At 41.1% G+C, this 14,711-nt stretch overlaps 1 protein-coding gene across 2 annotated transcripts in view; it reads right to left on the reverse strand.

Annotated features, from left to right (window-relative positions):
- Positions 1–12,293, reverse strand: part of TDRP (testis development related protein) — a 32,569-nt gene extending 20,276 nt beyond the window's left edge. For both annotated transcript variants that reach the window (XM_071547813.1, XM_071547811.1), the window contains exon 1: positions 12,059–12,293. In XM_071547813.1, coding sequence (XP_071403914.1) covers positions 12,059–12,166 — 108 coding nt within the window. In that variant the 5' untranslated portion in view covers positions 12,167–12,293. The remainder of the gene's footprint in view (positions 1–12,058) is intronic.
- Positions 12,294–14,711: the final 2,418 nt, after the last annotated feature.

A 14,711-nucleotide genomic window follows, 5' to 3' on the forward strand; every position in this document is an offset into this window, starting at 1 on the left:
AATTGCTGTTTCAGTATCATGAGGCCATCCGGTTACTTTGAATGTTCTCTTCAAGACAAAGGCAGGTAAAATCATTGCTGGGAGTACTTCAGAGGCCAAAGATTGAGGAAGTGGGACACAGAATTCAGGAAATACGCAATTTTCACTTTCTTCACTCTCTGTTTCATTGAGAAATATGTTACTTAGGGTTTTTTGTTCCTTTTTTATTTTTTGCGGATTTTTTAATCTATGTATGGCTCCAAATATGAACAGTCCCAAGTACAAAACCAGAACAGCTATGTATAACTGAAAATACTTAACTCCAATTTTGAGGAAAACAACCCAGAATACATCTTCTATGGGAAGTATCTTCAAAATGGCAGTTTCACATAATCTCCAGTGTTCACTCTGCTCCAACTTTGCTTAGTCAGACACTGTTTCAAAAATTGTATTTATCAGTCCTTCCTTTCCAACTAAAGCAAATGCTACAGACTTGATAAGCTCTTTGCTCCATAAACTTAACTTCTGGTTTTGGTAACTCCACATGCACAGATCCCAGAATACCAAAAATACTCAGTATACCAGATCCTACAAATTACCAAAGACCTCCTTCACTTTGGTAATGGCATCAGAAAGAGGTGAGAAAGCCAACATGAGAGTGTTATAAATTTCTAGGCATGTGGGGACCCAGATGTATCAGCTCCATTTTGAGACACCAGCTTCAAATCCCAGGCAAATATATTTATTTGTTTATATATTTATTTATTTACTTACTTACACACTACTGTTTCTATTTACTTTACAGGCAATACTTTATATTATACAAGGGACAGGATGGAGGATTTCTAGAATTGAGCATGAAGACCATCACACTATTGTTCAATAGTAATTGTGTGTTGGAATACAGTGAGTTGTAGATAGGCAGCTTTACTTACTGGGGCAGATGACCAAGTCAGGAACTCATCATTCAAAATGATAATATTACTTCCCATGGATCTCAACAAGTTATTAAACTTCCAAATTTCAGTCAGCTGTCTAACACAGGAGGATGTTATTGTAGATGTTATACCAAAAATGGCATAATTAAGATTTGTGTAATACTCTCAAATGAAGTTGAATTACTTCCCTCCCCTTTGGTTTTTCTTACTTCTCTCCTTTTAAGAAAAACATGAGCAATGTTCTAAATGGAAATGCCTCACACATGCCATTCCAGAAGTCTACCTGTTTCCTCTCAACACTCTCAGCTCTCAAACTTTTGGATGAGGTTGTAAAGTCTTAGACTTAACATGGTGGCATCTCTCCTTGGACACAGGGTACAAACTCAAGAATACTTCAGCTGATTTGTCCAAGTTTTTCCCAAGAACAAAAAAAAAAAATTAACAAGAACTAGGAAAGCCCCAAGGAGAAATATGGTAAGAGAAGAAATTATTTCAGACATCCAGAGCTGGCAGAGCTACCAGTTTCAACAACCAACAATAGTGTCTCCAGAACAAACAAGGTACTGTTACTACCTTCCAAAGAAATAACACCTAACACCTCTCATTTTAATTATTCCAGTTCTCCAAGTATTTTAAGAAGGTTAATAAAAATATGAAAGTGCATAAAGAGACATCATGTTCTACTAGAGAAAAGAAAAAACATGGAGGCCTGAAGGCATACACCATTTAGCAAGCCTGAGCACAAGGAAGCAAGAGTGCAAAGCATATTCACAGTGGAAGTTTTTAGGGGAAAGCCATGAGATACAATGAGTACCTCATAGGGCCAGGGAGTCAGTATAAGAAAATGTGAATACCATTGTGAAGATGATATAATTCACAATAAATAGTAGACAACAGGGGTTTTTATTTTCCTCTTTAAAAGAGCGACAACCAGAGCAGTGTTGCTGTGTTAATACAGTGTTACTACTCAGATATACAATGCGCTACCTCATAAGGAATGAGACACAAGCAATTAAACTCACGCAGCAGAGGCTGATGGTAAGAGGACAATGCAAAGTTTAAAGAGACGAAAAACAAAGATTAAAAGATATGAAATCCTCAAGAAAAAAAACTGGGGAGGATCCAATCCCTAAAATACATTTTTGGGGGTGGAAGACCTGTCAAGTATTCATAGTATCCTTTTACGATCCAATGCTGAAGAAAAGAAGACCTGGACAACAGCAGTGTGTGCTTGTGATGTCCATCCATACAACCCATTTATTGATCGAAAACTGTCCGTAGGCTTGAATTCAGCAGACTCCAACAGACTAGATTTTGAAACATTTTGTGGAAAATCCATCCTTAGGAAAAGCAGAGAAAAGGAGACTAATGCTCCATGGTGGGAAGAGCGTGAGAGGAGCAGGTGTAGGGGTTCGGAGCCAGCCATGGCCCACATGGCAGGGAGGGACCTACACACTGTGTAGTAGGGATGGGTTGTGTATTAAAACAAACAAACAAAATAAAACCAGAGAGAAGGAAGGAAAAGCAGAGGGAGGGAGGGGAACTGTGCCACCTCTGGAAAGAATCAAAAAGATGAGAAGTCTCATACAACCCACCTTGATTTGATGCCCACAGAATAATTTGTATTTTTTTAAGTGATAAACATTAGTACACCCTTCTTGTGATACATATTCTCTACTGCTGTTACCATTCCGAGATCAGGGAGCCTATGATTTGGTTTTTCAAATTTTCTTTACAGGATGATCTACTGTGCCACTACATGTAAGGAGTGAAGATGAGCTTTCTTTATTATGCTGCATTACACATGTTGATGCTGAACACTTATAAATTATTTCAGTGTGCTTTAATCTGGGCAGTTTAGAGTTATGACAATGAACTTCAATTTTAAGAAAAAGCATAGACACATTATAATATTTAGATATTCATAGGTGACTAAAGGCTAATGCTAGTGGGAAATGCTGATCAGTAACTTGAATAGCCCTCCAGTTCTGACAGGGGAAGGTTGGTATGCACAGAGTGTTTTCATAAGGAAACAAGTGCCCTTTTGTTGGACATATTGCAAACCATAAGGTACTCAAGGGACTCATTCAACTTGCACACAAACCTTTTTGTACAGAGATCAAAATCGTAATCTACTTTCCTCAGCTTCCTTTGTGGTAAAGTAATTAATTAGTCTCTTTAGATCATTCACTTTCATAATTCAGGCCAAGATGAGGAATGCTGGACATCAAAGAGTTAAGGCAAATAATGGCATCGTCTCACCCTGCATGCCCTTTTGCTCTAGTACATAAAATGGTATATTATCCATTTTCTCTACTCTGTGTAGAACCTTCCTATCAGACACACACCCCAGCTGACAGACCTGAGCAGGCAGAAGAGTAAACAAGACACTGTTAAAAGAGCAGATCCTTTCTGTGCAATTTCTCACACTTCTACTGACTTATTGCATTCCCTCTGTCTGTCATCACCTCTCATCAAGGGCTGAGTGTAATACAAAGTCTAGGTTAACATGCCTGTAAGTGCAAATTAGATTATGTACCACAAATGTATCATTTAAGTGGAAAAAAAACCCAAAGAGATGCACCTCAAGAGATATATTCCAGGGAAGAATTAAACATAATTTCCAGTACTCTACAAATCCTACTAAATAATTTAGTGATAGGACAGGGGAATGTTTAAAACAAAATAAAAAATCACTCAGGAAATTACAAACCTGAAAGTTGACCTCTGAAGTTGGAAAGATTCCAAAACACTGATTACAAACCAAATAGCTGAACAACTGTATATACACAGCCTGACCAGAAACAGCACAGATTGGGAAGAGGAGATCACACTGGCAGATCACCAGCTTAAAATACAGATAACAAGAGAAAATATTTCCTTGGGTTTGAGAAGGATCTTACTAATGTGTAAAATGAAACAAACAAGACTAAAGCTGATTATTAATGCAGAATTCACTCTGCTAATCTAAATTTAGAACAGAACCAAAACCAATGCAAAATATACTCAAACATGAGTAAGAAGAAACTTATCGGCAGATCAGCGGCATTTGGCCTCATTTTCTTTGCTGTACCTGTAATATACAACTGGAAAAATTAAAAGTGTGGGAATCTGCTTTCTGAGTCAGGAAATTGATGCAGCAGTGATCAAATGTAAATGGCACTGAAACAACCATACATATTTCTTTAACATAGCTGAAAACAAAGCTGAGCTGTACCTGAACACCCACACAAAACTAAACATGCCTTTAAGGAAAAACAAGACTTGTAGTTTTAACAAATGAAGGCTGCGTTACCCAGTCATGCACCGCTTTCTGCTCAGACTTGAGGCTGTGTGTTCAGACATACCTCAATGCTGAACCAGGAATTGCCTCTGCCCCTTTCTGGTAGAGAGAGACCAGACTGACATCAAGATAATTTGACCAGCCTTGCCCATATTTCATCTACTGCCAGATCTCAATCTTCCATTCCTATGCCCCTAAGGCAAGTGAGTGAATCAAACAAGCCATCTGGGCAGGTGGTATAAATTGAAAATTTCCTGTTAATGTCACCAATGAAAAGCATTAACTTAGGCCCTTCCAAAGTCTTGCAAGAGTAATTTGTATTTTAAATTCATTTTCCTCTTCTATAAACAATACTTTTCCACTCCAGAGTGCTCACTACACTAAGAAAAAACATCTATATTATGACAATAAAGCATTTTAAATGCTATTGTAACTACATAGTGACAGTGCCTCCTATCCTGCAAGTTTCCTTTGCCAGTCCTTAGCATAACTGAAAATACATTCATTAATAAAGAAAAATGTAAAAATTTAAGTATGTTAAAGAATTATACTTTATTTTGGGGATATATTTAGTAGACAACACTCATCTGGAAACATACTTTTAAAATATAACTCATCAGACAGTTTGTAGAACTTATTTCACTCCACTAACTTTAAAGTCTGGGTGACTACTTCAGACACAGAAGATAACCCATCCAACATATTTAAAAATGCTTCCATCTTCTAGGCTCAGACTCACATAACTACCCATCATTCCCAGACCAACTAGAAGGTGAAAGCATAGGAAAACTGGTTTTCACCTTTCAAATAATTTTAATTTATTCAGTATTAATAACAAAGATGATGCTCTTTCCTTCAGCATCCACAGCTGTTAAGAACTTGTCTGGCATTTTCACAAACTCTTTTTCGTTCAAACACTTTGGTTATTGTTTCACATTCCATTACATTTTAAAACAGACTATATAAACTATTTCCATATTTCTACTGCCAATTGATATAAATGGCCAAAGGTCCCAATGAAGATTAATTTCAGAATGTAAGTATTTACATAAAAACACTAGATTCCTATGCTCTTTATACTTACATTGATAAACAAGGTTGTTCTATTAATCAGCTGAACTACTGTGCATCTCTCTGGTAAGTGGTTATAATAAATCTTATTCAGACTTTGCTTGTCTGAAATATTTCTGGAAGAATATTAAAGATTGAACACCTTTAAAATATTAGAAAAGATGATATGTCATAAAGAATTTAGTTTTGCCTAATTTATAATATTCCAAATATGTTTCACAAAATTAGAGCAGCTGTATTAAGATACCATCAGTGTCAAAGCTGAAACAAGGAAGGTCAGATAATCAATTTTAATTCAATTTCTGCAACAATTCAACTATTCCAGCAAAGTTTTCAACTTTGCTGAAATTTCAGACTGAAAATTTGTCAATTATTTTTAACAACTTAGCCATAGTAAAAGTTCGTATTTGCTTTTTCATGATCCAGAAAACAAACCAACAGATGTTAATTCAAAAGACAGTAGCTGACATTCAATTTTTATTCAATCATGGACTTTTCCATTAAGTTACATGTCTTTAATAAAGGTCTTGCATGAGTAACGGCTGTATTTTCCTAGTACAATTTCTGCAAAACAGGTTGCATGCATCATTTTTTGGTACAGTGCTCACCAGCACATGCACTGCTTCCTTCTGACATGTGGCTTTTATCACACTTCCAGTGTTAACACAGACCTGTCCTGGAGCACCTCACAAAGAACCAGCAGCAAAACATTTTTGAAATGTCCCTCTGATGAAGACAGCACTGAAAGATCATAGAATTACAGAATTGATTGGGTTGGAAAAGACCTCCGAGATCAAGTCCAACCCTTGGTCCAACTCCAGTCCCTTTACCAGATGATGGCACTCAGTGCCACGGCCAATCTCCGTTTAAAAACCTCCAGGGATGGGGAATCCACCACCTCTCTGGGCAGCCCATTCCAATGCCTGATTACTCTCTCTGGAAAGAATTTTTTTCTGATATCCAACTTAAATTTCCCCTGGCAGAGTTTGAGCCCGTGCCCCCTTGTCCTATTGCTGAGTGCCTGGGAGAAGAGACCAACCCCCACCTGGTCTCCCTGATAGTCTACCTGGTAAAGTGTTCAGTAACTTCCAGTAACTCTACTTATGTTATGGATGTTCTCACACAATCTGGCAAATAGTTTCCATAAAAACAAACAAACAAAAAACCCCCTATTTTACTGGTAAATAATTAAAATGATTTATTCATTCTCAAAACCCATTATATTTTAGTTTGTATATCGATGGTAGGAAGTTCAGCACTGGTAGGAGAGTATGCCTTCAGAAACCTCACAAAGCCCTGTGAAGATACAGCAAATAAATTAGGGAAAGTGGATCTCAAGCAATGATGCAGAGGAGATGACAGTGGGTTTGTGGATCAGTGAAAGTGGCTGATTCTGTGTTAGGCTGGAGGGAAGGAAGGCAGGCAGGGCAGCTGCTGGAAAACAGGCAATCAGAAAGCAGAATTGCCTAAAGTAAAGATACAACAAGTGATAAAAATGACAAACGGGGGAGAGGAAGGGCCTGTACTAAGAAAAACCTCGAAGGCAAGGACAGAGATTTAAATGTAAATTTCCTGAAATGGAGAGGTCAGCTAAAAAATGGAATCTGAACAATGAGGAGAACTTAAACTTTATGCCATAAGCAACATTATTAATATCAGCAATGGGATTTGCAGGGACTAAGGGATGGGAAAACACAGGATAGGTATTAGAAGCTGCAAAGGAAGTAATCACCATCAGGATGGGAAGCAAGGGTCTGCACAAGAACTTCAGCTGTCTAGACAGAAAGAAAAATAATAATAATAACTAAAAAAAAACAAAAAACAAAAAACCAAAAACAAAGCAAAAGAAAACAAAACAAAACAGACCTGGTATAGACTTCATAGAGAAAACAACAGTAAAGTCCAGGACACAAATTCTCTTTTACACAGTAGGTAAAAATCACTGACAACCTTCAGCTTACAGGCTTGACTAAAAGAAAAAGATACATACTGACGGCATCTATGGTAGGACAGTAACCAGACAATATGTGCTTTGTGGACTTTGAAGAGTCAGAAAAAGTCAACAGAAAGGGGTAAGAGGTGAGAAGCAGATCTGGCCCCAGTCAACTGTGTGAAAAATGACAGTATACATAAAAAATTGAAGCATCTCAGAAAAGGATTTATAAAAAAGAAAGCCCAAATCCCCAAAAGACACTGTCAGCTCTGCAGAGCTCCAGGAAGATTGTAAAGAAACAGGACCCACTCAAGAAGCTGCTGAAAGACAGTGTGTGACAAGAAGGAGGAAAAGCAAAAAAGAGAGGCCAAGGAAAGGCTCAGGAAAGTCTTTGCTGACAGTCCCACAATTTAACATTCAAGAATGATGACAGAATACAGGTGATGGATTTTAGCCAGGAAAATATCACTGCAATGTCACAAGAAAAACTCTAGTGAGAAGGAAAAAAGAGACTAGCAGAGAAGAGAAGGTATGTTGGGATTGTTAGAGTACTTCAGGCAAAGCCTGAGACCCTTTCTAGCCAGAAATGGCTAGAAAGTGAAGGAAAGGCATTAGACGGACTCACACCGGTTCCTTTCTCTTTTTTTTTTTAATTAAAAAATACCTTTATTCAACGTATTAGTAGAACATAAGAAATGCTGCTCAACTCCCACCCATTCCTGCAGGGCCTGTCTGAGTTCTACTCATTCCAAGATGAAAGGCAGTATTAAAATTGTACCAAAGACTTTAACATCATTAAAATAGATAACTAAAATTCTGTATAGCCAACTTTCAAACATCATGAGCAAGTCTAAACAAAATTCAGCATAAAACATGTTTTTGCACATATTCTCTTTGAATATAACAAAAAACACAACAGAGGAGAAGAGATCAAGCCTACGGTCCTGAAATATCTTTACATGAAAGATGGAGTTGCATTAGATAATATAGGCCAGCCTGACACTCACCCACTGCCCCAATATATAGATGTATTTTAAAGCTGAGTGCCATTTTACGTCACAGTTACATGCGGTATTGACCCAGCATTGACATCTCTGAGCACTGATTACATGAAAGCACGATTGAGTCAAGGAGAACTCAGCACAACTGCCAAAACAGTCCCTTCCAGAAGTCAAACCCCAGCATTTTTCCTCTCTCCAAAAGTACAACTACAGTTTGAAACATAATAACTATATTACAAACTTAAACCAAGCTTGGCACGCACCCCTATGTACATTTCTAGCATATTTTCAGAGACACACAAAAAAGCACATTAATTTCCTTTTATACTTGTTTACTATTTACGCATGTTAAGTTGCCTTGATGCTTTATAACCTAAGTGAATAAAGCACCTTCATTGCATAAATTAAAAATACTTATGCTTCAAAGCATAAATGAAAATTAGCTTCTAAGATTCAGTCTAAAACTAACTGGCATCCCCCACAATAATCCACATATTTATTTACAAAAGTACTGTTTCAAAATTTACTTGTCTTTCTTATCTCAGGAAACACCCTACTATTTTAAATAAGTGTTAACAATTCAAAGTACTTGAATGTATGCAGAAACTTTTGCTAAAAAGTGGCCAGAGGCTTACAGTTCCCTCCCTTGCAATTTTCATATTCTAAAATTTGTTTTTGTTCTCCCCTGGAACAAAATCAAACCACTCCATATAACACAAAATCAGAACTGTCATAACTTCTCTTTTTAGATCAAACCAAGCTTTTCTATTTAAGAACTATGAACTTCTACAAATTCAAATGTCTGCTCGAGTAAGCCCAGATCAGGCTTCCATATCTAAATAGGATGATTAAAATTGCTCTAGTGTAACAAAGGGGAGTTTTGTGTTAGGGTTTTTTTGCTTGTTTTTAACTTATAGTAGCCTAATTCTTTGTTGCTGTCTGCTACTGCAATGTCCTAATTATTAGGATGAACAGTGAGAAGTCTCTCACTCTTTCTCAGCTTTGAAGATACAACATAGAGCACCAACATTTCATTACACTGGAATACTTTCAGCCTGGTCTGCACTAATGACATAGACGTGACTACCAATTTCTTGTCTTTGAAGTAAAAGGTTTCAGCCTTATTTATAGCATGAATGGTAGAAGCTTAAGGATTTGCTTCCCACTTGCTTATTAAAAATGAAAATAAAGACCAAAGACAGCTGTTGGGAAAAACAGCATATCATAAATCAAAGTCAAAACAAGATGACTCCAGTTCATCTTCTCTTTTACCAACTGATTTATCAGAAAAGAACCTCGAGGAAATGAAACCTCACAGTCAACTTTCTGTTGCGTGAAATCGAATGTTGGGCTTCTGAATTTACGGAAAAGCACTCAAACTAATTATCTGGATTTTGGCCCTAAAGATAAAAAATTAGGTAAGTCCTGGATTCTCTTCTCCTTGATGAGATAATCCTTCATTCACAGCAGGCTGTACTGTATCAACAGAGGCTGAGGAAGACTGGGACATTCTCACACAGAGCTAAGGTCCCATGAGAACTGCCCCCATAACTCCTCCAAGCTCTGATGGGTCTACTGTCCTCCAAAGTCAGGGAGTGCCTGTCAGGACACAGCAGTAGCCAAGTGCAGATCATTACCAAATTCTCCTACACATTACTGGACTTCACTGCCTTGAAATCATATTATTGGGAGAAAAAACATGTTGTGATGAAACATCAAAAATATCAAACATTAAATCAGGGCATGTGAACTGAATCTGCTACGACAAGATGAACAAGCACATTTGGTTACCTCACATTTTCCCCTTGACACCTGTCTGAGCTGTGTTTTAGACACACTATACCTATGGCTGACCTAGAAGCTGCCTGGGTCATGAGAATTACAATGTCAGTCAAGTGGTAATAGCTTTCCATATAGTCTATCCTTCCTCAGAGTGTACATAAACCCTAAAATAACTGCAGTTAAATATTTTGGGAGTAGTGTTGCATTTCTTTCAAAAGACTTTAACAGGCAAAACAACTAATAGCTTATGGTCTTCAGTCCAGTCTCTATGCCAAGCTACACTACAGTTGTGCTATCCTTACTGAACCCTTAATCCTCAAGTATTTCATTTAGTGACTTACAATAATTTAGTTTTCCTCTTCTACCTCCAATACCAAAATCAGCAACTTTTATTCCAATGCCACTGGAAGTTAAAAAGCAATTTTCTTTAAACTGATGAAAATGCAAACCATTTGCACCAGAAATCATTGTTATCACCATCATAACTTGAGACTGCTGCTAATGGAACAGAGGCCTAGGAGAGGAAAAGACAACTGAACAGGACAAAAAAACCAAAACAATTCCAGTCTTTGTTGCTAAAGTAGAGGACTGGGAGAATTGTCTGGACAGAAGTGTGAAGAATGATCTTCTGACTGGGAGGCTACAGTAAGCAGTCTAAAAGGGGGCTTGGAGCATTTGGGGTAGAGAAGAGAAGGAATGAAGAGTCAATGGGATTTACTGAAAGCTTTTGGTGACCTTCAGTGTTTGAGGAGGGTTTCAGGAGCAAAGCACTTCTAGGAGGGTTATGACAGCAGAAGACAACAGCTTAGCAAAAACAGTGGAAGTTTTCAGGCACCTGAGGATAGGAACTGGAGGAGGAGGAGGGGAGGGTAGGTGTTGTATGAGAGGTTGTGGGAGATACCTCAGGTCGCCTCCAACCCCCAATTCACCCTTCATCCCCTGAGGGGGAGGTCTCCAAAATGAGTGTCTGTTTTTCTCCCACAGGAGAAGATCTATTCATCCATATGAATCTGCACAGCTGCTGCCACTCAAGTAGCAAGGGCTGGGGCTCTTCTGTTTTCTGTGCAGGGGGAGAGGGCAGAGCAAGGTTAAACTGGTGATTTTGGTTACTAAAAGATGGAGGGAATAACAGCTGTGACTGGGAAAGGCTGCTCTTCAGCAGTAGACCCACATGTTGACAACCCATAGCACTTGTCAACCAGGAACTCAAGCAGAGAGCAGTTTAACCAGACACACTCCAGCTCTTCCAGTGAGCTAGGCAAGAATAACATGGGGTGGGAAGTTGGCTTTGAATAGAAACTTCACTGCTTTGCAACGCTGGGCAACTGGTTACTTCAGATATGCAATCTCCTGCAACCTCTCACACAACATCTAAACATACTCTGATAACAAAGACCAGCTCAGCAACAAAGCTGTTCGGGCCAGTGTAACAGGCTTCTGAGCTTGATGGATGCCTAGTTGCTACCAAGTTTTTGAAAGCAAATCAATAAACATTTTTTTAGTTGTTTTGCCTGATATTCAACTGATACCTCTTCTCTCAGGTTGTATTTGTCACCGACCAGTACTTTGAGAAGGTCACTGCAGGTATTTAACTCATCATTTAACAATGAAAGCTTTCAAACAACATTGCCGGCTATTTAAGAATAGACAACTACTATTACTGCAACCATAGGAAACAAAGCAATTCTGCCAAAACATTAGTGGTACAAACGCGTAAATGAAGGTACATTCCTGTTTAATGTATAGTGCCTTAGGGATGGGGTGCAGTGCCCCAACCTAGGGCTGGAGAGAAAGTACCCTGCGGTATGAAGCCACTGTAATGAAGGACTGCAAGTCCCAGCAATGCCAGAGGCCGCTGCTGGAAGGAAAGAGGAGTGGATAGGCCAGTGAGCACCCCCAAAAATCGGGTGACAGTCGCAAGATCCGCGCAAACACCCCCAGCTCCGACCAGGGCCAACCTGCCGGCACATCCAGGGAGGGAAAAGTGATTACTCATGCCGCCGGAGAGGAGCCTGGCAGCGGCGTGGAGCCGAGCCGCTCGACCCCTCCGAGCCGGGCTCCGTGCTCCTACCTGGGGGGCCGCGAAGGCGGCGGCGGGCGGCGGCCCGCGGGGATGCGTCTCCTCCTCCTCGGGCGAGTCGTCCAGCAGAACTTTGCTGCTCTTGTTGAGCTTCCACATGGCGGGCGGGGGGCGGCGGCTCCCGCCCCGCGGCGTCCCGGCAGCAAGCGGGCCGAGGCGGGAGCGGCGCTGCCTCCGCAGCCCCGGCCGGGGCGGCTGCGCTCGGCAGGGCTGTCACCCCGCCGGGGCTCCCGGGCCGGGCGGAGGGAGGAGCTGCCTGGCGGCGCCGGCACCCGCCCCTCGCCCGCCGGCCTGCTGATGGCGCCGGGACTGCGGGCGGTGCTGGGGCGGCGGGTCGGGCAGGGCAGAGTAGGGGCGCCGCTCACCTGCCGCCGCTCCCCGCCGCAGCCGCTACCGCTGCCATGTTTGCGGGGCGGGCAGCGGGGCCGCCCGTCATCACCGCGGCAACCGCGCCGGGCCCGCCGGCAGCGTCCGCACCCGCCCCGCAGCCTCGGGAGGGGTCCCGGGCACAGGGACCCGCCGGGGGTGCTGGGGAGGGTGCGGGTGACGCTGGCCGGGCAGCGCGGGCTGCAGGGTGTTCGCCCGGACACTTGCTGGTGAAGCCGCACCTGTCTGTTGTTGGTGCTAGCGGCACCCGTAGAGCGCCACAGATGGCCCGGCATCACTGGAAATGGTCCTGGCGTACCCACTCGTGTACCCACCGCTGCGCCTGCCAGTTTGCTCACCAGTTTACCCACCCGTGTACCTGTGAGGATACCTGTCAGGGTACCTGTCAGGGTACCTGCCGGTTTGCCCACCCGTGCACCTGTCAGGGTACCTGCCGGGTACCTGCCGGGTACCTGCCGGTTTGTCCACCCAGGTACCCACCGGGGCTATGCCCGATGTTCCCCCGCAGGTCCCCTGCGGTCCCTTCAGGCAGGGCAGACCCCTAACCCTGCACCACACGGCTCTTCCCTCGTCCCGCAGAGCCGCAGCCAGGGCAGAAAAGGCTGGAGCATCCATCTGGAGTCCAGTGGGTACCAGGAGCTCCCCGTTTTATGGCTGAATGATCCAGATTTAATGCCCTATGTACCAGTTGCAGTTTGTCCATTCGTAGTTTTCAGACAGATGTGCTAGGTTACTTTTCCACTAAAATCCCCACATAAGGACTCCTTTTTCTATTAGTTTGAACTATGAGTTAGAGTCAGGTGTCCAAAGTTCTGGGAAACTATTTTAAAACACAGGTTTTCGTTGTTCTGCTTGCTTAACATTGCTGTGATTTCACTAGTGAAAGGCCATAGACTTCAAGAACCCCTGAAGACAGACTTGCAAATCTTGCTTTGACTGTCTGATGTCCTCGGGGCTCAGCAGCAGCAATCAGGCAGGAGCCGAGGCTGGGTTTGGCAGCAATGTGCTCCTACCTGCTGAACTGGAAATGGGCTCCCCCCGCGGTTGGAACGCCAGGTCCTGCGGGCTGGCTGGGCCATGTGCTGCTGCTGCCTTTAACTCCCACCAGTGGCATGTGGACACCCACATGTCATAAAACATCCTTATCTATAATAGCTACCTTCAGAGGCATCATGGTTTTAACTAGAAACTCACTTCTGTACTGATTAAGGATTTCTGTAATGACTTAGCACTGCCATGTAGCTAAATGTAATTTATTTAGCTAGGTGCATAAAAGACACATTCACTGCACTAGAACCTGAAATCATGGAATTTACACCAGTGCAGTGTTAACTCTCTGTCTTGAAAACAAACTTCACAAAATTATATCAGTGTACATAAAGGAAGTGCACAAGTGTTTGAAAGACTGTAGAAGCCTTTAGTTTTGTGATAAGCTTTCAAAAAATATATTCTTTATCTCATTTTCCATCCCTTCTCTTGCAAGACTAAAAGCTACTAAAAAGTGAAGCACGGAATTTCCTTTCACATCTTGCTTTAATATTAACCAAATCTCGAGAGGGTAGGAGACAAAACACGTTCTTGGTTATTAAAGATAGATCAGGTTTAGCATTGGTTTCCCCTAGAAGACCAAGTCAATTTTGTAACTAGTTCTTTAACCTCTCACTCCTTCAAATTTATAAACAAAAATATTTTTAATTTACACTGTCACATTTGGGCAGCTCTAACTTATAAGCAACTATTTTGTTTGATTTGAGTTCTGTATTTAAACCTTGAAAAGATAAAATAAGTTTTTAGTCACTATGTGACCATACTATTTTAATCCAATGCCTTCCCTTATGCTGTTTTTCTTACAGTTTAGTGAAACACCAGCTCTACCAATTGGCCAAAATCCTACAAATACTTATGATGCTGCTCAGTTTTGGTCTCATTAAGAAATCCACATGGCATTCCCAATGCACACAAAATTAACTACATGCCTTGAGTCTTTTTCATTTTTAAAAATTTTCATTTTTGTTCCCTTACATTTTCTCCTAAGATCTTGAACTTTGGTGTGAAATCCGGGCTTTATTTTAGTCACTGAAGATCAGTCCAGTTGACTTCAGAGATGTGAGAATTTCAGTTCATTTTCTATTTGTTTTCAAGATCCCAGAGCATGGCTGAGCACTCTCTCTCATTCTTCTAAGAAGAGTGTTATTTTCTGTTGATCTGTTCTACAGACTTTGGGCTTACAAATTTATTATTTCCTTTTAAAATAATT

The sequence above is a fragment of the Pithys albifrons genome, chromosome 2 (genome assembly GCF_047495875.1).
Source record: "Pithys albifrons albifrons isolate INPA30051 chromosome 2, PitAlb_v1, whole genome shotgun sequence".
Taxonomy (NCBI): Eukaryota; Metazoa; Chordata; class Aves; order Passeriformes; family Thamnophilidae; genus Pithys; species Pithys albifrons.